General features: G+C 38.6%; 1 protein-coding gene across 1 annotated transcript in view; it reads left to right on the top strand.

Moving 5' to 3' along the window:
* Positions 1 to 27,833, top strand: part of SKAP1 (src kinase associated phosphoprotein 1) — a 308,294-nt gene that overhangs the window by 34,796 nt on the left and 245,665 nt on the right. The window contains exon 2 of the mRNA XM_047758216.1: positions 11,334 to 11,439. Coding sequence (XP_047614172.1) covers positions 11,334 to 11,439 — 106 coding nt within the window. The remainder of the gene's footprint in view (positions 1 to 11,333; positions 11,440 to 27,833) is intronic.

Genomic DNA, 27,833 nt, shown 5'->3' with positions numbered 1-27,833 from the left:
TGTATTCCATTTTAATTTCTCTATTTTAAAAAAATGTTCCTCCCTATTGTGTTAGGGTTGTTCCGGTGATTACAATGTGTTCCTTAACTTATTGCAGGCTACTCGGAGTTAATTTTATACCTCTAAAGGGGGTTCATTTACTCTCCTTTCTCGGTCTTCTATTCTATTGTTGTCACATTTTGCATGTATACATGTTATAAAATGTGCAATGCAGTGTTATAATCTGTGCTTTAGGTTGCCAGTTATCTGTTGAAGAAATTAAGAGGAAAAAAGTGCTAATTTTTTTTTGACACACCTGCAGCATATGGAAGGTCCCTGGCCAGGGATAGACTCTGAGCTGCAGCTGTAACCTACACTCACAGCTGCAGCAATGCTGGATCCTTCACCCACTGTGCCACAGTGGGAACTCAATAATATTTTATACTTATCCACATATGTAGCATTTTGTTAACTATTCTAGACCTGAGTTTCCTTTGAAGTCAGTTCCCTTCAGCTTCATGAATTTTATTTAATTTTTTTTTTTAAGAGCAGGTTTCTTAGCAAAAAATTTTCTCATTTTTTGTTTATCTGAAAAGTGTCTTTTCTTTCACCTTCATGTTAGACAGCTATTGTCACTGGATATAAAATTCTGGGTTGAAAAGGGTTTTTTTTTTTTTTTTTTTTCTTTTTAGCACACTAAATTTGTCATTCTAGAATCTTCTGACTGCCATTATTTTGATGAAAAGTCAACTCTATCATTATTCTTCTGTGTAATGGGTCATTTTCTCTGGCTTCTTTGCAATCCTCTTTATCTTTCGGTTTTCAGCAGCTTGGCTACAGTTTGCCTGTGTTTAGCTTTTTTATATTTATCCTACTTGAGGTCCACTGAGTTCTTGAATTTGTAAATTGATAGTTTTCACCAAATTTGGGAATGTTCTCATTAATTCTCTTGGCACATTTTCTTCTCAGACTTCACATAGATGTAAGTTATGGCATTTGATGTTTTCCCAGTCCACTAAGCTTTTTGCCTAAAGGTACTCCCCAGCCACTCCACCCCACAACGTGAAGGGAATGCCTTTATGTGAAAAGCTATATAAATACAAGTCTCACCCTGCAGCTCCTTTCTTTGAAGGATCAAATCCCCTCTAATTTCTGCCTTCTCTTGGCTACTGTGTGGTGCCTCTGCTATTACCCAGAAAGCTATTGATTTGCTTCTATCTAATATAGTTTTGTTACCAATAGATAATAAATATCATCAGAGGAGGAGTTCCTGTCGTGGCACAGCTGAAACGAATCCAGCTAGCCTCCATGAGCTTTCAGGTTCAATCCCTGGCCTCACTCAGTGGGTTAAGGATCTGGCATTGCCATGAGCTGTGGTGTAGGTCACAGGTGCCTCTCGGATCCCGCATTGCTGTGGCTCTGCCATAGTCCGGTGGCTACAGCTCCAATTAGACCCCATATGCTGTGGGTGTGGCCCTAAAAAGACAAAAGACCAAAAAAAAATTCATTAAAACAAACAAACAAACAAGTAAATAAATAAATATAATCAGAGGAGGTTTTGTTATATTCCAAGAGGCTTATGTAAACTCCTCTTTTAACCTATTAAATAAATATATAATACATTGATAATATTGAAACATCTTTATATTCCCAGGATAATCTATATTATTTTTTAATATACCACTAAGTTTGATCTACTGGTATTTTATGTAGGATTTTTGTATATTTTAGCTTAAAAGTGACTCCTTTTTTGCTCTTTTAAAACTATGGTTTTGCTAACTTATAGAAAATGGTTTGAGAAATTTCTTTCTTTTTCTATGCTCTGGGATAGTTTATATAGAATGAGAATTGTTTATTACTTAAAAGTTTGAAAAACATCTATAAAACTATGTGAATCTGAACTTTAAAAAAATGTGTTAGCAATGCTTTTTTCTTTCCTCCTTGTTTTTAACCTATTCTGGACTCAAGTTTTCCATTTCTCAATTCAGTTTTAGAAATTTATATTTTTCTCAGAAATGTTCACTGAGATTTTCACATTTATTTGCGTGGCATTTTATTTTGTTTACATGATACTTTATTTTTGAAAATAGTCTTTAAAGGGGAAAAATGAAACTCACTATCGTAAAATTCAAATATACATTAAAGCACAAAGAAGAAAATTAAAGTAACTTGAAATCTCACTAACTTAGCAAATATTTCATTATCTTTTAAATTTTTTGTTGCTTTTTTATTTTATTTTTTTATATTTTTGCTTTTTAGAGCTGTTATTTTTATTTTTATTTATTTTTTACTTTTTGGCTTTTTTGAGGCAGACCCACAGCATATGGAGGTTCCCAGGCTAGGGGTCTAATCAGAGATACAGCTGCTGACCTAAGCTACAGCCACAGCAACGCAGGATCCAAGCCACGTCTTTGACCCACACCACAGCTCACGGCAACGCCAGATCCTTGACCCACTGAGTGAGGCCAGCAATCAAACCCGAAACGTCATGGTTCCTAGTCAGATTCGTTTCTGCTGCACCACGACGGGAACTCCTGTTGTCGCTTCTTTTTATTCTGCTTCATTTCTATATATTTGTACTTTCTCTCCTTTTTCCTTGATTACATTTGCTAATCACTGATCAGTTTATTGGATTTCCCCCTCACCTCTGAAGAATCCCAGCTCTTTTGCTATTTAGCGTTTCTGTATATTTTTCTCACTATTTTAAAGTTCAGTGGTTTTTAATGACTAAGTCGTGCTATGGAACCCTTTTCAAAATTAAAATGTTATGTGAAATCCCAGTGTATAAATAGATAAAAGCCAAGCACTTGTGATTAAAGCAAAGGGGAGGAAAGTGAGGGGAAGGAAGGGAGTTTCCCAGATTCTCACTCACTTGACAGCCCTCCCCACCCCCGTCCCCCTGAAACTCCTTCTCTTTCTTATCAGACACTATGACTCCAGAGAACACTGTTAGACAATCACCACTGTTCTGATTTAGTAATTCTACTTTTATCTTTATTGTTTCCTTCCTCCTGTTTTCCATAGGCTAGTTTTATAGCTCTTTTCTGATTTTTTGGATTTGGTGCTTACTGTATTTCTTTTCTTTCTTATTTAATATTGGAAATATTGAGGTCTATGAATTTGTCACCCTGTACAATGTTGGTCATATCTTATAATATTTCTCATAGGCTATTTTCCCAATAGGTGGTAATTACAGTTTTGAGTCTCCTCTTTGACCCACAATATATGTAGGAGTGTGTTTTCAATGACTAAGTGTGGAGAGATTTGTTTACTCTTTTACGTATTAAGTTGTGATTTTATTTTTTTGTGGTCATAAAATAAGATCTTTCTAATTTTGAGTTTTCAAGAAATTACTGATTTTTTTGGTAACCCAATGTTTAATGAATTTTTAAAAATTTTCCATGCCAGCTATCTTACTTTTTGGTTACAGAGTTTAGTTCACTTCTATCATCTATCTTACTAATTATATTACTTAAATCCTCTGTATCTGCACTATCCAATGTAGTAGCTGTTCTCCACATGTGATTATGGAGCATTTGAAATGTGACTAGTCTAACTTGACATGTGTTTTTAAGTATAAAATGCACACAGGGTTTTGAAGATAGAATACAAAAACAGGTGAAATAGTGCAATAATATTTTTTATTTTTATTACATATTGAAATGATAATATTTTTGGTCTATTGAGTTAAATTAATTATATACCACAAGAATTAATTTCATCTCTTCTTGGGGTAGCTTTTGAAATGAGGCTGCTAGGAAAATTTAAATTATAAAGTTCCCATCGTGGCTCAGTGGTTAACAAACCTGACTGGTAACCAGGAGGACTCACCTTACTCAGTGGGTTAAGGATCTGTTGTCTCTATGATCTGTGGAGTAGACTGGCAGCTGTAGTTCTGATTCAGCCCCTAGCCTGGGAACCTCTGTATGCTGCAGGTGCATCCCTAAAAAGAAAAAGAAGAAAAAAAAATTAAATTACATGTGTAATTGTTTCTATTGGATGTAACTGCACTTGGTCTGTACATTACAGTTTTTTCCATAATTTCTATGTATATTTCTCTCAGTTTTCACTGCATATATTTTAGCACTATGCTGTTTAGCACATAATAGGCCATTTCTCTTATGGATTGTACTTTATATAAAATAAAATGACTCTGTTGCCCTGTTTGAGTTCTACTTTGATAAGAATTATTGCTGTTCTTACTTTTTTTTTCTTTTTTTTTTTGTCTTCTTGCTATTTCTTGGGCCGCTCCCACGGCATATGGAGGTTCCCAGGCTAGGGGTCGAATCGGAGCTGTAGCCGCCGGCCTACGCCAGAGCCACAGCAACGCGGGATCCGAGCCGCATCTGCAACCCACACCACAGCTCGCAGCAACGCTGGATCCTTAACCCACTGAGCAAGGGCAGGGATCGAACCCTCAACCTCATGGTTCCTAGTCGGATTCATTAACCACTGCGCCACAACAGGAACTCCGCTATTCTTACTTTTTAAGAACATTTGCTTAAGGTGTTTTGCACGTCTCCTTTTAACTTGAGCTTCATTTTATTTCAGGTGGATGTCTTTTTTTATTGTTTACTTTTTAGGGCTTCACTCGCAACATATGGAAATTCCCAGGCTAGGGGCTCAAGTAGAGCTGTAGCTGCTGGCCTACATCACAGCCACAGCAACACAACCCCAGATCCAAGCCGTGTCTGCAACCCACACTACATATAGCTCATGGCAACTGGATCCTAAGGCCACTGAGGGAGGCCAGGCTCAAGCCTGCATCCTCATGGATACTAGTCCGATTTGTTTCTGCTATGCCACAGTGGGAACTCTCAGGCGGGTATCTTTTAAACAGTAACTAAATTAATTGTATCTTTTGACATAGTCTGAAATACTTTCCTTTTTTTTTTTCTTTTTACCACTGCACCTGCAGCCTATGGAAGTTCACAGGCTAGGAGTCAAATCAGAGCTGCAGCTGAGGCATGCACCACAGCCACAGCAACACTGGATCCAACCTGCATCTGCCACCTGCACAGCAGCTCACAGCAACGCCAGATCCTTAACCCACTGAGCAACCTGCATCCCCACAGAAACAATTTTCAGTTCTTAACCTGCTGAGCCACAACAGGAGCTCCTGCTTTTTTTCCCCACTTATTTCTGTTAATTTTTTTTTCTTTTTTAAGTTGAAGTATAGTAGATTTATAATATTATCTAGGTATACAATGTAGTGATTCAAAATTTTTTTAGGTTATACCCTATTCATAGTTATTTTTATTGGCTATACTCCTTGTACTGTCCTTATAACTTATTTTTAATAAGGGAGTCTAAGTTTTCACAATTATCATCAGTGATATCAATGATCATCTTATTTTATGAGTTATTTTTTATTCTAAGTCCTTCTCCTTTTTCTATATTTTATTATATTGAATATTTAAAAAATCATATGTTCTACTTTTATTACATTATTGTTTTGAAAAATCATGGTTAATGCATTTGCTTTAATTATCATTGTCCAGGATGGAATAGTATCCATTAGCCTTACGTAAATGAGTAATTGAGCATGTTTTTCTTCCTCTCTATTCCTTTCCTAACTGGAATTCAGATACTTATTACATTTTTTAAACAAATGTCTTAATTGAGAATTAATTTTTAAAATAGGTTTTAAACCATACTTAACCACAATTATCTAGATTTAACTGATTTTGCTGTTTTGAATTTCATCACTACTACTTTCTCTCTGTTGATTAATGTATCCTTGAAAAGATTTTCATCAGGAAAGAATGTAAGTGGTAGAAATTCAGAGCCACACTGTTTAAAAATGTTTTGCTGGTCTCCTTGACTATATTTAGAATTCCTGAGTGCAGCATTTTTTTCCTTTAAAACGCTGTAAAACATTCATCCTCTGGTGCTTATGTTGTGGAGAGGCCGTTTTGACTGTGTTGTTTTGTAGACTACTTATTTTTTTCTGTCTGCGTGTTTGAGGGATGTTTTCATTTTCCTTCCATTTTGAAAGTTCAGGAGGATATGTGGAGATGTCGTCATTCAGTCATACATTCCTTCATTTGTATTTTTTAACAGCTTCATTGAGATATAGTTCTTATACCGTACAGCCTACCCATTTTTTTTTCTGTCTTTTTCGGGCCACACCCGTGGCATATGAAAAGTTCCCAGGCTAGGGGCCGAATTGGAGAACAGCTGCCTACATGACAGCCACAGCGACGCGGGATCTGAGCTGCACCTGCGACCTACACCACAGCTCACGGCAATGCCGGATCCTTAATGCCAGGGATTGAACCTGCCATCTCATGCCTACTAGTCAGGTTCATTACCACTGAGGCACAGGGGAACTCCCAGCCTCCCCTTTTAAAGCATAAAATCCAATGGCTTTTAGTATAGTCTTCACAGAATTGTGCAATCATCACCACAGTAAATTTAGGAACATTTTCATCATGCCCAAATAAAACTTGAACCCCTTTAGTCTTTCCAATATGCCTCCCTCTCTCCCACAGCCCCTAAGCATCCACTAATATACTCTGTTTCTATAGATTTTTGCTTATTCTGTCTATTTCATGTAAATGGAATTACGCAATATGTGACCCTTGAGACTGGTTTCTTTTACTTGGAGAAATTATGATTTCACAGATTTATTTGTATTGCAGCCTATATCAACATTTCATTTTTATTATTGAATAATATTCCATTGTATAGATATGCCACATTTTATTTATCTGTTCATTGGTTGATGGACATTTGGGTTTTTTCCACAAATTGGCTATTAAAAATAATGCTGCTATGGGGAGTTCCCGTCGTGGCGCAGTGAAAACTCCTCAGATTTGTCCTTCTTTTTCAGAACTCTTTTGGCTATTCTGGGTCCCTTGGATTTCCAAATGAATTGTAGAATTAGCTTGTCAATTTCAGCAACCAAAAAAAAAAAAAAAAAGAAGCAGCAGCAGCCAGATGAGATTTTTATAGAAATCCGTAAATTAATTTGTGGAATATTCCCATAATGACAGTAGTAAGTCTCATATATAAACATGGGATGTCTTTCCATTTATTTAGGTCTTTGATTTCTTTCAGTAGTATTTTGTAGTTTTCAGAGTTTAAGTTTTATGCTTCTCTTGCTAAATTTATTTCTAAGTATTTAATTCTGTTTTATGTTATCTTAAATGGAATTTTCATAATTTAATTTTGGTTTATTCATTGCTATTATATAGAACACAACTGATTTTTGTATATTAACCTTGTCAAACTTACTGAACTCATTTATTAGTTCTAATATTTTTCAGTGGTTTCTTTAGTGTTTTCTATATATAAGATTATGTCATCTGCAAATAGAGATAGTTTTACTTCTTCCTTTCTAATTTGGACTCTTTTCATTTCATTTTCTTGCATAATTGCCCTGGCTAGCACCAGTACAATGCTGAGCTTAAGTAGTGAGAGCAGACATCTTGTTTTAGAAATAGGGGGAAAGCATTTAGTCTTTTACTTGTGGACCTAAAACAATGAAACAACCAGTTATTTTACCAAAAAAAAAAAAAAAGGTTTTACTTGGGAGCAACAAAGATTTGCATTTCAGAACTTGCAATCTATGGTGATCCACAGGCAAGTCCAGAGACCAAAAGAAAGGAACTTTCTTTTATAGAGGATAAGGAATTGGGAGGGGCTATTATAAACAAAGAGCTCCCTGGAGGAAACTGGGAGTTCGAAGTGTAATGGCTTTTCATTGGCTGAGTCAAATAGCAGTCTCTCAGTGACTAGACTCTTGGAGGTCAAGGAGAAAATTCTCCTTCTTCCTGCTGGGTAGTAAAATAAGCCACTTTCTTCCTGTTGGAGATGCAAAGGTACATCTCTTCCTGTTGGGTCTACAATTGACATCGATGGGTAGGGCATGAGAGCTCCCTCTTCTGGCATCCTGGCTTTATTTAAAATGATGATTTGGTTTATTAATTTTCACACATGGTTTAAGTGTGATGTTAGTGGGTTTTTTGTAGGTGGTCTTTATCAGGCTGAGGACCTTTCCTTCTGTTCCCGGTTTGTTGAGTGTTTTCTGTCATGAGGTGTGGTTGAATTTTGTTGATGCTTTTTCTGTATCTATTAAGATGATCATGTGGTCTTTGTCCTTTATCCATTAATACGGTGTATTATATTAATTGAATTTTGGATAGCATTTTTTTTTTACCTTTTCCGTCAGCTTCTCTTTTCCTCATTATTTAGCCTTCAGAGGACTTTTGAATAACCTAGCAAATGACATATGCAATAGATGTGATGCAGGTCTTAGAAGTTGTGGTGGTCCTCTGCAAAATTTTTGTTTCCAGAACTTTATGCCCCATCAGAAGTCCTGGTGCTGGCTATCTAGGATTTTTTTGCTTGATGCCATTCGGTGGTGTGAATGTAAAACAAATTTTTAAGTGTACTTATGTAACCCAAGTGTATAAGTTCATAACAGTATTCGTATGATATATATACATAATACAGTTTCATATTACAGGCACTATTTTTGGAGATGAAAAATTTTAACTGTATTATTTATATGCTTTTTTGGTATGATAACCCTTCTATGCATAATTAGGTGTGTAGCTATCATTTTTGGCCATTATAATCATTATCAATGTATTTTGTCTTTGAAGATTCGTTAAAGTCCTCTCCAGTTTCTTTCAACATAGTATGATTTGTTTCATATTATATATTTCTATCATGTCTCTATTTTATAATGTATGCTCACATTAATGGCAGTTTCCTTCTCTTGGACACTTTTTTTTCTTTTCCATGTGGTTTCCTTCACCCAGTTGCATTGTCATTTTCATTGATGATGCATATGCTAATTAATTTTTTTTCTCCAAATGCCTGCCCTTTTTGTTCTTGATTTTGTGTTTCAGCTCTATTTTATTTTATTTTATTTTGTTTGTTTGTTTTTGTCTTTTCCAGGGTTGCACCCACGGCATATGGAGGTTCCCAGGCTAGGGGTCTAATCAGAGCTGTAGCTGCTGGCCTACGCCAGAGCCACAGCAACATCAGATCCAAGCCTCTTTGTGACCTACACCACAGCTCACAGCAACGCCAGATCCTTAACCCACTGAGCGAGGCGAGGGATCGAACCCACAACCTAATGGTTCCTAGTCCGATTCATTAACCATTGAGCCACAATGGGAACTCCTCAGCTCTATTTTAAATTTAAATTCTGTTCATTAGTATTTCTCTATAGTTTCTGTTGGCCTGTGACCATCTGTTACTTGTTAGTAATGTTTATATATTTTTGAAACTGACGGTCTCTTCTCTGCCTGGGTGTTAATTAATATTTAAACGTTTCTTTAAGATGGTTTAGAAAATAGTTATTTCTGGAGTTACCATTGTGGCTCAGTGGTTAATGAATCCTACTAGGAACCATGAGGTTGCGGGTTCTATCCCTGGCCTCTCTCAGTGGATTAAGGATCCGGTGTTGCTGTGAGCTCTGGTGTAGGCCAGCAGCTACTGCTCCATCCAGTTAGACCCCTAGCCTGGGAACCTCCATACGCCGTGGGTGCGGCCCTAGAAAAGGCAAAAAGAAAAAAAAAGGAAAAAAGAAAAGAAAGAAAATAGTTATTTCTTGTGGTTACTATATCCATTACCTTTCTAAATTCATACCAAGGTCTTGGATTATCAGAAAGTGTCACTTACAGGTACATATACATTTTTATTTATTTTTTATTCTAGTGAACTATATGTAACATAAAATTTACCATCTAATCACTATTAAGTGTGCACTTCTGTGGCATTAATTACTTCACCTTGTTCTGCAACTTTAAAGTTTTTAAGGAGAAAATAGTTCTCATTTCTTAGTCTTTCATATTCCTTAGTATTTTTTCTTTTCCGTTGATGAACTTTCTTTTTCTTTTATTTATTAATTTTTTGTTTTCTTTTTAAATTATTATTATTAAAGTGTAGTTGATTCACAATGTTTCGTCAAGTTCTGTTGTACCACAAAGTGACCCAATCACATGCATTTCCCTGTGCTGTACAGTAGGATCCCATTGCCCATCTATTCTAAATATAAAAGTTTGCATCCCCAAAACCCCAAAATGCCCATCGATCCCACTCTCTCCTCTTCCCCTCCTCAGGAACCCCAAGTCTGCTCTTCTTGTTTCTGTTTTTTGTTTGTTTGTTATTTTTTTTTAAATTTTTTTGTCTTTTTGCCTTTTCTAGGGCCACTTCTCACGGCATATGGAGATTCCCAGGCTAGGGGTCCAATCGGAGCTGTAGCCGCCTGCCTACACCACAGCCACAGCAATGTGGGATCTGAGCTGCATCTACGACCTACACCACAGCTCACGGCAAGCCGGATCCTTAACCCACTGAGCGAGGCCAGGGATCAAACTCACAACCTCATGGTTCCTTAACCACTGAGCCACCACGGGAACTCCTGTTTGTTATTTTTAGATAGGATCATCTGTTCCCATATTTTAGATTCTACAAATAAGTGATATCATATGGTATTTGTCTTTCTCTTTCTGGCTTTCTTCATTTAGTATGAAAGTCCCTACATCCATCTATATTGCTGCAAATGGCATTAGCTTGTCTTTTTTTATGGCTGAGTAATATTCCATTGTATGTATGTACCACATCTTCTTAATCCATTCATCTGTTGATGGACATTTAGGTTGTTTCCCTGTCTGGGCTATTGTGAATAGTGCTGCTATGAAAATAGGGGTGCATGTATCTTTTTCAATGAAAGTTTTGTCCGGATATGTGTCCAGCAGTGGAATTGATGGCTCATATGGTAGTTCTATATTTAGTTTTCTGAGGCACCTCCATACTGTTTCCCATAGTGGTTGTACCAATTTACATTCCCACCAACAGTGGAGGAAGGTACCTTTTTCTCCACACCCTCTCCAGCATTTGTTATTTGTTGCCTTGTTAATGATGGCCATTCTGACTGTTGTGAGTGAGGTGGTATCTCATTGTAGTTTTGATTTGCATTTCTCTAATAATTAGTGATATTGAGCATTTTTTCATATGTGTGTTGGCCATCCGTATGTCTTCTTTAGAGAAATGTCTATTTAGGTCTTCTGCTTGTTTTTCAGTTGGGTTGGGTTTTTTTTGCTGTTGAGTTGCATGCGTTGTTTGTATATTTTGGAGATTAGACCCTTGTCTGTTGCATCATTGGCAAAGATTTTCTCCCATTTGGTAGGTTGTCTTTTTGTTTTTTTATGGTTTCCTTGGCTGTGCAAAAGTTTTTGAGTTTGATTAGGTCCCATTGGTTTATTTGTGTCTTTATTGTCATTATTCTAGGAGGTGGATCAAACAAGATGTTGCTGTGATTTATGTCAAAGAGTGTTCTGCCTGTGTTTTCCTCTGGGAGTTTTATAGTGACTTTTTTTGTTTGTTTGTTTTAGATGCTGAGGAGTTCCTGGCAGAAGGTTTGCGGAATGAGAACCTCAGTGCTCTTGCAAGGGACCACAGAGACCATATTCTACGGGGCTTTCAGCAAATCAAATCTAGGTTTGTAAACTGGCTTCATTATTCTTCTCCATAAGCTTTAAAACAATTTATAATCAGTAATATCTATTTCAATTGTATATAAATTAGCAAGCTAAGACATACCTATCATATTTCTTTATACTTGGTAAAGGCTTAGTAAATGTTTACTGAATTGAGTTGGAGGTAGGCAGGCATTGTTAGGGTAGTTAGTTTGCCAGGATGGAAGTATTTTGTAATTATGCATGTTAAGAAAACTATTCTGCTTTTAGCTTTGGATTGTTATGTTTGTTCTTGAACACTTGCACAAAATGTTTGAAAAGCTAAATATTTATGCTTGTCCAGATTCCTAAAGGGGGAGATGTTAAGCAGTATGAGATAATTTTTATAATGATTTTTGGTCTTGATTTTGCATCCACATCTCCTTCCCTAATATAAAATTTAAACCAGACTTATCCAGTTGACTCTCTGACCTTATTAGAATGTTTTAGTCTTAGACTGTTTGGAATATCATGCTCATGAAGGTTTTTTTGTTGTTTTTTAAAATTTTTATAATGATTTTTATTTTTTCCATTATAGCTGGTTTACAGTGTTCTGTCAATTTTCTGCTGTACAGCATGGTGACCCGGTCACACATGCATGTATACATTGTTTTTTCTCACATTATCATGCTCCATCATAAATGACTAGATATAGTTCCCAGTGCTATTCAGCAGGATCTCATTGCTTACCCATTCCAAAGGCAATAGTTTGCATCTATTAACCCCAAATTCTCAATCCATCCCACTCCCTCTCCTGACATAATTCATGCCTTTTATAATGTGAGCACCTGTCAGATGCATACACTTGCTTGAGGGAGAAAAAAAATAAAATTTTTCCTTTATAATATGTTTCCCGACCACCTCTTGCTTGAAATGTGATAACTGAATGAGAGTTGAGGATAAGTGAGTACTATTTTAAGCCTTTTCCAACCTGGTGGCGATGTGATTCAGAATGTTTGAACTGAGGACTCTTAGTAAAGGGAGAGCTTCAGCAGGGTTATGACTGGGATTTAATTTGTATGGCTAATCGATCTTAGCGTCAACTTTAGAAAGCTCATCGAAACTCCTTAGGAGCAGGGAACTTTATCCTTTCTAAGGGCACAGCCAGAATATATTCCCTCCAGGAATGTGAGAGAACCTCACAAGATGCCCTGCTGGATCTTAATCGATCTTTCCTGCTGGCTAATTAAGCATCACTTTTACTCAGCAACTGGGGACTGTGTAATTATCAGCTTGGGTTGCCCTGAATAATTGAAACAAACAGAATGCAGAAGGTGTGAGCTTTTTGCAAAAGTGAGAATATCTATAATTTTGGGGGACCTGGAAGAGTGTTTAAAACAAACCTCCCCATAATGTTACTTTATTAGTAGATATGTTTAGGGTTAGTTGCATACCTGAAGGCTTAGTTAGTAACCCATAGAATTTTATTTTTTATTTTTATTTATTTATTTTTTTATTTTTTTACTTTTTAGGGCTGCACCCGCGGCATATGGAAAGTCCCAGGCTAGTTGTGGAATCGGAACTGTAGCTGTCGGCCTATACCACTGCCACAGCAATGCTGGATCTAATCTTCCCTGCAACCTACACCACAGCTCAGGGCAACGCCAGATTCTTAACCCACTGAGTGAGGCCAGGGATTGAACCCGCATCCTCATGGGTCCTAGTCAGGATTGTTAACCACTGAGCCATGAAGGAAACTCCTTGCTTTTTTAAAATACAAAGTTGAACTTTGTATTATAGCGTTATTATAAGGATGGCATGAGGGATAAAGGTGGGATTATTTTAAATTGTATATGTAGAGATGCCTTACATATAATTGTGTAGGTGGTGGTGTTAATGGTATAAATCTGTGATAAGGAATGTAAAAAAATCTTACTGCATCTGTAGAGACAAATATTCAATGAGGAGGGAGTCTCCTTTTCCCTATTTGTCCCACTGCCTTTGGAAAAGGGCTACATTTCAATCTGAAATTGGTAATAAAAGGTGATCTTTGTGGTGACTCACTGTTATCACTTACATATTATTTCTTAGTCCTCTTTTTAAGTGCATACACACATATCCATACACACGCACCCATGCACGCACACATAGAAGCTGTATTTGTTATGAGATAGAGAGTGTTCCTTATTCTCAAAGAACTTGCTGTGTGGTTTGTGGGATAGACATTCAGGAAATAATCAGCAGGAGTTTTAGGAAACATCTGCATTGTTGATGGGAGCTTTCTGTTCATTGATTTGTTGCAAGAAAGATGACACTTTATTTAGAATTTCATAATTATCAGATCGGGAGGAAATGAGGAGCCAGAAATTAGATACTGTACAAGAAAATGGAAAAATGAGGCTTTCTTTTGGCAATCTGTTTGAAATTGTCTTACATTTACCCATTCAGTCATCACCCTGTTAATGTAACCCTTGTTGTGCTGAATCTTCTTTGCAGCCACATTGCGTCTGTAGTCCCATTTATGGCCCATTGATGTTATGTACTTATACGTATTGATACCACTTGGTTTGAAAACACTGACAGCTTGTCTACTTTTTTGTGTGTGGAAGTTGTATCTCTCACACAGGCGAGGTATGAAGAGAAATTTGGAGTCATCAAACTTGAGAGTTAAATGTATATGGCAAATTGCCAAGTAACATCAAAAGAATTATTGAGGAGTTCCCATCGTGGCGCAGAGGAAACAAATCCAACTAGGAACCATGAGGTTGCAGGTTCGATCCCTGGCCTCTCTTAGTGGGTTAAGGATCCGGCGTTGCCTTGAGCTGTGGTGTAGGTCACAGATGTGGCTCAGATCTGATTTGCTGTGGCTGGGGTGTAGGCAGGCAGCTGTAGCTCGGACTGGAACCTCCATAAGCCATGGGTGCGTTCCTACAAAAGAACTTGTAGGAAGTTCTTTGGTCTTTTGAGGGCCACATTCCCGACATACGGAGGCTCCCAGGCTAGGGGTCCAGTCGGAGCTACAGCTGCCGGCCTACGCCAGAGCCACAGCAACGCCAGATCCGAGCTGCATCTGTGACCTACACCACAGCTCATGGCAATGCCAGGATCCTTAACCCACTGAGTGAGGCCAGAGATCGAACCCAAAACCTCATGGTTCCTAGTCGGATTTGTTTCCCCTGTGCCACGATGGGAACTCCAAGAGTCACTTTAAAGTTTTTTTTTTTTTCGTTGTTGTTGTTGTTGCTATTTCTTGGGCCGCTCCCGCGGCATATGGAGGTTCCTAGGCTAGGGGTTGAATCGGAGCTGTAGCCACCGGCCTACGCCAGAGCCACAGCAACGGGGGATCCGAGCCGCGTCTGCAACCTACACCACAGCTCACGGCAACGCCGGATTGTTAACCCACTGAGCAAGGGCAGGGACCGAACCCGCAACCTCATGGTTCCTAGTTGGATTCGTTAACCACTGCGCCACGACGGGAACTCCTAAAGTTTTTTTTTTTTTATCTTCAGTCATATTAAAGAAATAAAATTTTAGAGGTCTGACAAATTTGTGGGGAAGGATAGGAACTAATCTATTAATTTGGCATGTTAGGGCTTATGTGGAAGGCAGGTAAGAAATCTCTAGCAGGATAATCTAGGAAAGCCACTAGATAAATATAAACACCATAATTACGTATATTTCCCCCCAAATTTCCCATTCCATCTTTGTTGTGTCTTTAGTAAACTCTAGGGGCTTGGCCCTAATTTTTATGGTGGCTCAGAATTCAGTGCTGTTTGCCATGGCTGTGGACCTGCTGTAAGTTAAAGCATCTGACTCCATTATAGCTGTTATGTGCCACTTGCCACCTTTCTGTTACCTAGAGCGACTGACCCTAGGAAATGATAGTTGTGTCGAGTCATGGATGTCCTCCAAGTGCTCATCTTTTTTTCAGTACAGGTAGCTTTGCTATTCTCTCTTGTCTCAGACTTAAAATTGTATCTGTAGTTCTGTCTTACAGTTTTTTTTTTTTTCTTTTTTGGCTTAAAAGTGTTACCCATGAAAGATAATGTTTTCCGGAGTTCCCGTCGTGGCGCAGTGGTTAACGAATCCGACCGACTAGGAACCATGAGGTTGCGGGTTCGGTCCCTGCCCTTGCTCAGTGGGTTAAGGATCCGGCGTTGCCATGAGCTGTGGTGTAGGTTGCAGACGCGGCTCGGATCCCGCGTTGCTGTGGCTCTGGTGTAGGCTGGGGGCTACAGCTCCGATTCAACCCCTAGCCTGGGAACCTCCATATGCCGCGGGAGTGGCCCAAGAAATAGCAACAACAACAACAACAACAACAACAACAAAAAGACAAAAGACAAAAAAAAAAAAGATAATGTTTTCCATGTTAGATAAAATAAAAAACGGATGGCAATTTCTGTGATTCCAAGGAAATGAAGTCCTGTTGTGGTATTTGACGTCCTGAGCTGTGATGTTCATTGCTCTTCGTCGAAGTGCCCTAAAAACTAACGGCTTTCACATTCTGAGTCCAAATTTCCACTGAGCTCTTTAGAGAATGATTAGGATGAAAGCGAGGTAGAGGATCCTCCTGTTTTATTACAGAGGTCACTGCAGGACCAGTGCCAGATGTGAGACACCTGGAATGAAGCAGACATGATCTACATTCAGACGTCAGATCGTGTTCTTAGGCATTTGCAGAAACAGTTGAGCATTTCTTAAGTTTGATTCAGGGGAGGCCATCAGACAGCAAGAATATGTTGGGTGTGGGGGAGGGGATGAAGAAAATAGAATATTTTTACTGCTGAGGTAGGGATAAATTCCCTTTCCATGGCTCATTTTGGAACAGTTAGTCATTTATGCTCACTGTTGGACGTGAAGGCCAGAGCCAATGGAAACAAACTTGGAGTATTGTTTCCTGTTATGAAACTTAAAGGAGTTCCAAAAAGAGACAGGTAGATTAATAGCATATTGAGAAAGAAATAAAGAAATAACTTACTGTAACAGGGTTATGGCACAAACCCTGCAAACCACAGGACATTTAAAGTACAGGCTGAAAGAATGTCTTGAACATGTCTCATTGTAGGTGGTTAGCATATAGCTCTGCATGAAACATGATATGTTAGTATAAATACCATAAAAATAATTCCAGTTCTCTTTGGGAACTTCAGGTTTTCCTTGTCAGCTTAACATGCATTTAGCTTTAAAACAAGATTTAGTCTAAGACTATATTGTTCTTGTGTCTTTGTATTATAGAAAGAAAGACGAGGAGTTAGTCTGATATAACTTATGGGAGCAAGATTTTCAAAGTGGTATAATGTAAATAGCATTCCCATTACCACAGAGAGTTTTACTTTTCCTATGTGCTGATGACTGAGCTTAAAACCCCCAAACAAAACACATTCAAGTGAGTATGTTTATCAAGAGAAGTAATGTGGAATGTGTTGGTACATTTGTGTTACTTACAAGTTTAGATATTTGCTCCTAACATTCCTTTCTGTTGTTCATTTTGCTATTTACACCGGAGTTTCAGAGCTAATGAAAGAAAAAAAAAAAAAAAAAGACTGGTAGGTACTTGTGCAATCCATCTAAGTTTCAAGAGCTCTGAAAAGGCTCAAATGTCATAGCAATAATTTGACCACATCTCAAAGGTTAAAAATTCCTTTCTTCCTTTTTCAGTTCTGTTTCTCTCTACCTGTCATTTTTTTTTTTTTTAAATGGCCACACCCACAGCACATGGACATTCCCAGGCCAGGGATTAAATCTGGGCCGCAGTTGCAGCCTATGCAGCAGCTGCCACAATCCTGGATCCTTTGACCCACTGCACTGGGCTGGGGATCAAACCTGCACCTCCTTAGCCACCCGAGCCACTGCAGTCAGATTCTTAACCCACTGGGCCACAGTGGGTATTCTTCTCTGCCTCTCATTCTTTTTTTTTTTTTTTTTGTCTTTTTGCTATTTCTTTGGGCCGCTCCCACGGCATATGGAGGTTCCCAGGCTAGGGGTCCAATCAGAGCTGTAGCCATTGGCCTACGCCAGAGCCACAGCAATGCGGGATCCGAGCTGCATCTGCAACCTACACCACAGCTCACGGCAATGCCGGATTGTTAACCCACTGAGCAAGGGCAGGGACCGAACCTGCAACCTCATGGTTCCTAGTCAGATTCGTTAACCACTGCGCCACGACAGGAACTCCCCTCTGCCTCTCATTCTTAACCAAGAAAGAAAATATAAACCCACAACAACTTTAGGGCTCTCAACTGCCAAATTCCTGCACTAATTTTCTGTTATTTAGTGAGTGTATGTTGGGATTTCATAATCATGTTAAATATTTTTGGAGATACACTTAGTAGGGATGGTGAGAGGCTGTATTTTTTGCTCTTTTAGTCTGAAATGCTCTACAGGTAGTATTGATATAATATTACCTGCTGTTGATCTTTTAGCTTAACCTGGAAAGGAAGATTATTTTGTTATATGTTATTTTATACCAAGTCTCTTATATTTTCAAGGCAGCCTTGAAATGTGTAACTTTCCTTTTAATTTTATATGATGATGATTTTGTTTATTCTTTTTTATTTTTTATTTTTTTAATTAATTTATTGTGTCCGCTGTACAGCATGGGGACCAAGTTACACATATATGTATATATTTTTTTCCCTCCCATTGTTTGTTTATTCTTTCACTTGTGTGGGTATCTTGGATTTGCTAGCAGCTGTAAGATTAAATTGATCCCTTTTGGTTTTCTATTATCATGGTATTAGTGGGCAGAAACTTCTCCCTTTGGTGATTTCATAAAATAAATATTTTATATAAATAACTTGGGTGTATAATAATTTTTAGTAAGTGGGTTTTTTAATTTTAATTGTTTAATTACTTATTTTTGCTTTTTAGGCCGGCACCTTTGGCATATGGAAGTTCCTAGGTTAGGGGTAGAATCCAAGCTACACCACAGCCACAGCAACACCAAATCTAAGCAGCATCTGAGACCTACACCATAGCTCATGACCACACTGGATCTTAACCCACTCAAAGAGGCTAGGGATTGAACCTGGGTCCTCATGGATACTAGTTGGGTTCATAACCCACTGAGCCACAATGGGAAATCCTAAGTGGGTTTTTGTTTTTGTTTTTTGTTTTTTTAAAGCTTGGATGAATAAATGTGTTCCTTTCAAACCTTTTTATTAAAAATTCCCAGTAGTGAGCTCTTTAAACTTAATAACTTGTTCTATCGAGAGCAAAAGGAATTTTGAAATGAGAGCTAAGAGAGAGGCAGATACCTGAGCTTGTATCCTTCAGGATGGACTGACCTATTAGAATAATAAGCTGAGCACTACTCTTCAGCCGTGCAGTTAGCTTGCTGAAATTTGCTTTACTCCTGATGGAATTATAACTATCATTATCTCTTGGGCACATTTCTATTATCTACTCAAAATGAATTTGTCTTGAGAAAAAAAAAATGAATTTGTCTTGGAAGGTCTCAAAAAACTCAGTGTCAATTTTTTAATACTAGAAGCTTTTCTATGTATCTATAAATGAAGCTCTTAATTCATATATTGTGTTAAAAGATCATTTATATGAAATTACTATCTTAATTTTACCACCGTTTTCTTTGGCCTTGATTTTAAGTCTCAGCTGATCTGGAGCTAGTCTTTTGTCCCAGTGCTGTACTATTTTCTCTGCGTATAGAAAGCCAATGGGGGGGGGGGGAGTGCTTCTCTGTATTCATCTATTTGTGGCTCTCTAGAAACTTGTGGCATGAGGCCTTCCTGATGTGGTTTTTCCCTAATTTGCTTGCTTTCTCTTATTTCTGATATAGATCCACCCTGTCTCCACTTCCTGTATTACAGTGAAACTGGAGCAAAGGGGAGAGAAATGCAAGAGCACTGGGTCAGCTGTCAGAACCCAAACTCTTTGTTCTGATGTTTTTTCTATAACACCAACTGATTCAATTAAAGATTCTCCTAACCATGATCTTATGTTTTCTTTTTAAGTTACCGCCTCCAAAATGTTGTTTGGAATTATTTTTTTCCCTAAATGTTACAAAAATGCAAACATTACCAATGAAACCTTGAAACTTCTATTTGATTTCTTTTTATGATATCGTTATGATTTTTCCTTTTCTTTAATTTGCAAAATGATGCAGGAAATTTCACTTCCTTGGGATTTAATTTTATTTCATGATTCTGTTGAAAATGAGTTGGGCCTAAAGTGGGTTTTTATAATCACACCATGTGAATCATTTCTTCTTTGGAAGCTGGATCTTCTCTCCCACTGTGTAGTCTCATCTAGTCTCCCTGAAGTGTGGTGCTAGCAGAGTTGATAATGAAATGCGGTCCTACTTATCAAGCTCAGCAAAGGACTCAGAGAAGTTGGAAAAAAAAAAATCAATCCCACAGGGACTTCTCCAGTGCTATGTATCCGTATTTAACCCCCATGCATTTAAAATGGAAATGAGATATCTTAGGGTTTTAGGTTTTGATTTACACAAGATGTCACCACCTCCTTGGCAATGGGAATATTTTATGGACCAACTGCTGACCTGTTTGGGAAGATCTCAGCCTATCGCCCCAGGTCCAAAGTAGTTTCTTCATATTTCTTTCGAAACTCTCAGCAGTGCTTTGCAGCAGCTTTGATTCTTCAGGCTTCAAAGGATGCCCCTTCCAGGGCCAATCTTCCAAAAGAAAAAAAAAAAAACTCAGTGTAGGGGAACAAACAGCTCATAAAGGAAGGGGCAGCTATCCCTGTGGCGGCTCTTACTGTAGTTAATTAATAGGGAGTTTACACACCAGTAATACTATGGCTTTTCAAAGCCAAGAAAATTCCAATTTGATGCTAATGCTTTGTTACAAAATTCCCACTTGGAGGGACTCAGTCTTCAATAGTCCAGCCTCAAATTGTTTTATCATAGATATAGTGTGGCTTATATAAGATACATTATCATTAAACACTCAACCTCAAGCTCCCTCTTGAGTTTGTGAGCCTTGCTGAAGTTCTCATTATAATTTATAGAAAACTCTATGCCCACATCATCTCCAATTAGCTCTGTTTTCTCTGATTCTCTGTATCAGTGAATGTCTCTAATTTGTGAATTCTGCTGTGACCACAAGGTCCATTTTACAATTTGGTAATAGAGACCTTTTACCATGTCTACCAAATGCCTTGGTTCTTTTGTTGATGAGAGAACTGAGATATAAGAAATTACTCTAAGTAATTACTAGCAGAAATTGACAGTACATTATAAATCAACTGTAATAAACAATCTATCAAAAAGTTTAAAAAAGGAAAAAAGAAATTACTTGAAGTAACAGAATTAGTAAAAGAGTAGGATTTTGAATGTAGAATTTCTAATTGGTTGTATAGTTTACTTACCCAAGCCATTCCAAAAAAAAGAAAAAGGAAAGAAAAGTAAAAGGTTGGCATCTTTCAAAAGCTTATGGTTTAAAGACACTGCTTTGGGAGAGACTCCCTGATGTGCCTCTTTCTTGCTGTAGGTAATAAATCCCTTTCTCCTCCTGCTCTTTGGCTTGGTTGTGTCTTGACTTGACACTCACCAAGAGGCAGACCTTGTTTTTTAGGTAACATGTCTTGCAGGGTAACATTTGCAAGGGGATTGTTGGGGTTGGGGGAGGACATAGTAAGAGACCTTTATTTTTAAATTTCTTTTTAGTTTTAATCCTGAAGTGTACTCTACACTCTAGAACCCTGGGAGTTAGAATTGTAGAATTATGAAAATGTGAAGGCTTCACAGCTCTAGTCTTGCTACTGACTTTGTGCCTTTTGGTAGATGTTGAGTCAAAAGACACAAGTCAAGGATCAGGAGACTGAAGGATGTATTGCTTGGAGCAAGTTAGGGTCCTTCCCACAGCAGTGTTTCCTGGAACAGCCAAATTGGGGAATTTTGAAGCTATGGATGCACACATATTCATGGAGGGCTTGAGCAGAGGAGAATTCAGCATGGAATTAGGGCCAAGATCCAAGGAGTCCAAGATCTAGTTGATTGAGGTCAGGAGGGTCCACCTCATCCTCACCTGGCTGGGGGCCTTGGTTCCTGCAGAAATCGAAGATGGTATCAGGAGTTCCCGTCGTGGCTCAGTGGTTAACAATCCAACTAGGAACCATGAGGTTGCGGATTTGATCCCTGGCCTTGCTCAGTGGGTTAAGGATCCGGTGTTGCCGTGAGCTGTGGTGTAGGTCGAAGACGCGGCGCGGATCCAGCATTGCTGTGGCTGTGGTGCAGGCCGGCAGCTACAGCTCTGATTAGACTCCTAGCCTGGGAATCTCTATATGCCGCAGGTTCAGCCTTAGAAAAGACAAAAAAAATAAAAAATAAAAAAATTTTCAAAAGATGGTATCAGATTGTGATGTATATCCCTTGAGGAGGAACTAGGGCTCTGTTTTATTGCTGAACTATTATTTCTTGACTGCTTTCCCCTTGTTCCTGCATTCCCTTTTTTCCCTTAAGATTATTAATTACTGAGACTTTTTCAGGGGCAGACATTGTGGCCAGGCTTAGATCACAGAATGGCTTAGGACAAAAATGGCTTCTCTTATGTCAAGAAAGCCATACCTGGTGGTCTTTCTCCAAGGGCCCCCTACTCTATCTGCTTCTGTTTTGTTTCCTCATTTAATAGGTGAGTCAGCTGAAGCCATGGAGATCCTCTTACTGATTCAGCTTGGTGCCTGACATGCAGCTGGACGCATAAGCTCATAAGAAAGCACTGAAGCCATGTGCTGACGGACCACCAATGGCATTTAAGTGATTGAGCTGAATAATTGTGGTGCTACAATAAATTGTGGGGAGGGGCGCATATCCGATTGTAACTTTTCTATATAAATACTTGTAGGAAGGGAAGCAGATAGGGTAGAGGGTCTTTGGAGAAAAAGAATCAGATAGGGCTTTTTGACATGAGAAGCCCTTTTGTAGTCTAAGCCTGGCCACACTGCTTGCTCTTGAACTGGTCTCAATAATAACGATCTTAAGGGAACAAAACAACAAAGACCGTTATTAGGCAAGAGAAGTAACAAGGGCACAGATAATAAATCAGTTGTAAACTCCCAATTTTGTTTCTTTTTCTTTTTTTGCTTTTTAGGGCTGTGCCTGCAGCATGTGGAGGTTCCCAGGCTGGGGGTCTAATCAGAGCTACAGCTGCTGGCCTACACTGCAGCCATAGCCACTCAGGATCCGAGCCGAGGGTGCAACCTACATCACAGCTCAGGGCAACGCCGGATCCTTAACCCACTGAGCGACACCAGGGATCGAACTGGCAATCTCATGGTTCCTAGTCTGATTCGTTTCTGCTGCGCCATGACGGGAACTCTCCAGTTTTGTTTCAATGGTAAAAATTGGCCTGAAGCCCTTGCTTGAGCTGTGTGGAAGAATTCAGAGACCCCCTCAAGTGCTCAACCACCAGGTCAGTTGGAGCCTAAGGGTGATAATGTCAGCCTTTGTGACTTCAACCGGAGCTTGAATTTTGTTGACCTTGGCCCTAGGTCCATTCTGGGTTCTCTGATCAGGCCATTTCATGTGCCCTTTGCTTAGAGCTTTCTCAATTTCGCTGTTCTTCAGGAAGACACAGCTTTGGGAGAGATCCTTGGTGTTCTGCTTAACTGCTGCAAGTAATAAATCCTTCCTTCTCTGCCCCCCATCCTCCCCCAAAAACCTTATTAGTTTAAAATAACTGTAACTAAATATTGAAGTTTAGTTATTTATATATGCATGCTAGAGTACAGCAATGTCTGCAGTTTATTTTGGGATGTGTCACAAAATAAGATAGATGAATGGATGGATGAGTATATGACAGAACAAATATAACAAAATGTGAATCATAGAGTCTAGGCTGTGGGTACATATGGGTATTCTTTCACCTTTTATGTATATTTGAAACATTTCATAATATAATGTTGCAGAAAATGTTATTTGTTTCACTTTGGTGTTCAGAAACCATGGACTTCATTCACTGTGGTTGCAGAAAACCATAGACTTCCTCAATTTAGAATTGTAATAAACATGTTTGTGATTTTTTTAGGATGATAATTTTCTAAGAATAACCATATTATTTCTGGATGATAGTAGACTAAGGGATACTCCTCCAGTTTGTTATTTATGACATAACTAACTAACTTTCAGTATCCAACTTTTATACTTCTTTAAAACTTCCAGGCCAGCAATTATTGAGAGCTGAAATTCAATTCAAACATTCTGCCCAGGAGATCCTGAAATTTTGATCTTTTTTAAGGAAAGGCAATTTCTGACTTTTCTCATAAATTTGATAAAAGGAAAGCTAATATGAGATTGGTAGTCCAGTAGGAAATGGAACTCAATTTTACATTTTTTAAATCATTTTATGGTATTAAAAATGACAGAGGTTAGAAACAGAGCTCTTATTCTTTTATTGAACTAGAATTGAAAGTGGCAGAAAATCATTTTGGCCCTGGTGCAGTAAATGTTATCACTAAAACATGTTCAGGGGATATTAGGATAGTCTCTCAAGCACCAGAGACAAAAGTTCACAGAACAAGAACTGATTTTTCTGTCCTTATCTTGAAATTATTAGATGTACAGGAGATGAAAGTATCTGAGCTCTAAGAGGACAGGGGATGGAGTATGTGCTGAAAATGATAATGTCTCCATTCTGGAAAGAGATGAAATGGAGAGAATATGGTGGGATGGGTGTCTTGCAATGACAGGCACGATGGAGGGAGTTGGTAGGGCCAGCAGGGCCAGCCCTTGAAACAGCCCCAGGGCCGAGGCATCCGGAAGTGGTGAAATTATACTTGTGCCAAATTATGAGCTGACGATGAAAATGGTAAGAAAGCAAGCAGTACTATTCATTAAAAGAACTGCTTGAAGATTTTATTTAACAGAGAGATTAAGCTGGAGCTGTCAGCAGCTACTTTATTTTGAGAATCTGGTAGGAGAGAAATTTTAAGTCCATTTGGGAAAAACCAATCATTTTTGAGTGTACAGTGTGATTATTCTTTAGAATTTTGTGTAAATGGAGCAGGTTGGTAGGCATATGTTTGCTGATCCTATAATGATTAACATTCAGAATAAGTAAAACTCTTGTGAAATTGAGTTTTCAGGTTCCAGCCAGTGTTCTATGCTGCCATATGGCATAACTAGAATTAATTGCTGCTCCCAGTCTCTTATTCTTTTACTGAATATCCAGGTGCCCTGTTTGAAATAGTAGAGGTTCTGTGAAAGTATTTAATCACATGAGATAGATGTTTGACATATTGGTGAAAACAGTGTGTGCAGCTAATAGTTCCTTAAAAGAAAAAGCCTTTTGTAAGGTTTTCTACCCCAACCCTGCCCCCCCCTTTTTTAGAAGAGACGGATGGACAGTAGAGTTAGCAAGGAAGAGAGAAATTCTCAGGACTTTGTAGGTCAGTGTAAATAGAAAAAAGCAAAGCAAGAAATCCTTTGTGTTAGTCTTTAGCTCCTTGATACTCCAAGACTGGTCCATAAACCAGCAACAGCAGCATCACTTGAAAAGTTAGAAATGCAGAATGTCAGGCACCATCAAGTGCGAACTTCTGAGTCAGAATCTGTATTTTATTTTTTATTAAAATTTTTAAAAAAATTTATTTTTTATGGCTGCACGCACGGTATATGGACGTTCCCAGTCCAGGGGTTGAATCAGAGCTGCAGCCTATGATCTAGGCCACAGCCACAGCAATGCCAGATCAGAGCCGCGTCTGCCCTGAGCGGCTCACAGCAATGCCGGATCCTTAACCCCCTGAGCAAGGCCAGGGATCAAATCCACATCGTCATGGATACTAGTTGGATTCTTAACCCACTGAGCCACAATGGAAACTCCCAGAATCTGTATTTTAATAAGACCCCAAGGTTATTTGTATGCACATGAACATTGGGAATTTTAAGTTCATTTTAGCAGTTTCTTAGAACTCAGAATTCATATTTCTGGAGATTATAAACTCCTTAAAGGCATGGATGGTCTTATGTTCATTAAAATTTTTTTAAAAGGTCTATTTTTCTGCCATGTGGTATGAGCTCAGTGATGTGAGTTGAATGAAGGGGAAAATGCTGTTATAAATGTTTTCTGGTTCTAGGCTAAACTTTCGAATAAGACCCTCTTTAGTAGGAAATTTACTGTTCAGTAGCCAGCCTCACAAGTTCTTTTCCGGAGATAGGATGCTTTCTTTTTACTGAGCATTAAGGGTTACACAGAGCCATTTGTAAAGATAGTGTCCGTCTCTTCAAAAGTCTCCTCTGATAGCATTCCTCTAACATTCTGTGATAGGAGGTTACAAGGTTGCTGACCAGGTATGAGAGTTTTGTGAGAGCCTGAGGCCAGTCATTCCACCCGTGAGCCATCACAAGCCCTCTGCCCTTGGTCATCATCCTTCCTATAAAGCTTTGCACTTCCTTGTCACCACCATCTCTCATCTTTCAAGGACCTCTCTTCTAATCCTTTCCCTTGTGTTTCCCAGAATCCATGTTCTGTTATAATTAAACTCCACTCTATCTTCAATGTCTTTTCTCCATCTCTGCTCAAGTAAAACATGGCTCTTCTGCAGGACAGTGTTTTGCTTGCCATCATCTTAAATAGACTTTGCTCATTTTCCAGAAATGCTGTTGGCCTCCTTCGAGCTCTTTGCTGTCACTTCTAGACTTTTACTCTTCAATCTTATCCCAAACCGCTTTCCTTTTGAGATTTGTCTACGTGGCTTTACAATACTCTGTCCCTCTGTCATCTTTTGAGTTTGGAGTCCCCCTCATGCTATTTGAGGGCTGAGGCTATGACTCACAGTTGTCATCTTCACTCCACTACTACCACTGCCTCCCAGAGACCTTCTCTTTCTTAAATTTAGCTTTTCCCTCCCAATTGCATCTCTCCATTCATCATATAAATATGCTGAAATATCTCCTAATAGTAAGAAAAACAGACAAAAAAGTAATAATAATAAGGAGTTCCTATTGTGGTACAGCGGAAATGAATCTGACTAGAAACCATGAAGTTTCGGGTTCAGTCCCTGGCCTCGCTCAGTGGGTTAAGGATCCACTGTTGCTGTGAGTTGAGGTATAGGCTGGTGGCTACAGCTCCGATTGGACCCCTAGCCTGGGAACCTCCATGCTCCCAGGGCAGAATCTTGGGTGTCACTCCCCAAATCATCGACAAGCCTATTGATTCTTCATCCTAAATCTGTCTTCTCCTTTCTATTCCCTTTGACACTGGTTGAACTTTAGTCCTCATAGGAGTTCCCTGGTGGCTCAACAGGTTAAGGATCTGGTGCTGTCACTGCTGTAGGATGGGTTCAGTCCCTGGCCTGGGAACTTCTGAATTTCATGAGTATAGCCAAAAACCAAAACAGAGCAAAACAAAACCGCTGAACTTTAGCCCTCATAAAGTCTGACTTAGAGCTTTGCAAAATTCTCCTTTCTAATTCTCTGTCTCAAGTTTCTCCCTTTTCCATTTTATTCTGCTCTTCTATTCTGTTGAAAGGGCAGACTTTTAAAATGATAATTTAATCCTTCAAGCTGTAGAAAGAGGTACTGATGTAGATATGCTGTAAGTGAAAAAAAAAATGGATTAAGTGGATATATATGTATATATTCACAGAGAAAAATGCCTGAAAAAAATACACCAAAATGTTAATAATAGTAACCTCTGGCAAGTAAAGTTGGAGTGATTTTTAATTTCTCCAACTCTCTGCAGTGAATATGAATTTAATCCTTAATCACTGATATCAGAGACTTTCCTATTTTAAAAAAGGGCAGGGATTTAAGAGCCTAAGAGTATTTCATTTCCAAGAGGAAAAGGAGTTGGCACTGTGGGGGTTGAGGGGGTGGGGAGTGGGAAGAAATGGAGAAAAGAGGAAAGAAATAGGCTTTAATTGTAGACTTGGATCACGTTTGTCCAAATAAACAGCTGTGTTTGGAGGTGTTTTACTCTATGCCTAAACACACACACCCATTAAGGTAAAATTATTTCTGAGTCACATGAATACAGCAGTCCTTTGAATAATTTATGATGATTTTTCTAAAATATATATTTTTTAAATCAAGGAACTTCATTCTCAAGTTCTTCATTAGATGAGGTATCACTGACTGAGAGCAACTTCAGTTTCTTAGATATTACCTTTCTGAACTGACGCAGGATGAATCCCTCATTAGAAGAGGATTATCTACACTCTGTGTGACTATTTAGTAAAACATTTGTATTGTGGGACTAGTTTTCCACAGTGATGGTGCTTGAGTAAATCATTCACTTCCTCCTTCTCCAAACTTCAGTCACCATGATTGATTTTTATGTGGGTCATGAAAAGAAATGGAATTAACTAAAATCAGGGTGAGGATTACAAGCTGGAAGCAGTTAATTTACTTAGCAAATATGTATTGGTTATTTGTTTACTCTTTGTTGGGCCCTATGCCAGACGATCATGACAGTGCCACAGAAGGTATATCTCTGTTTTGCAAGTTCTTGGGCCAGGGAG

Source organism: Phacochoerus africanus, chromosome 14 (assembly GCF_016906955.1).
Source record: "Phacochoerus africanus isolate WHEZ1 chromosome 14, ROS_Pafr_v1, whole genome shotgun sequence".
Lineage (NCBI taxonomy): Eukaryota > Metazoa > Chordata > Mammalia > Artiodactyla > Suidae > Phacochoerus > Phacochoerus africanus.
This window is presented reverse-complemented; position numbering and strand designations above follow the sequence as displayed.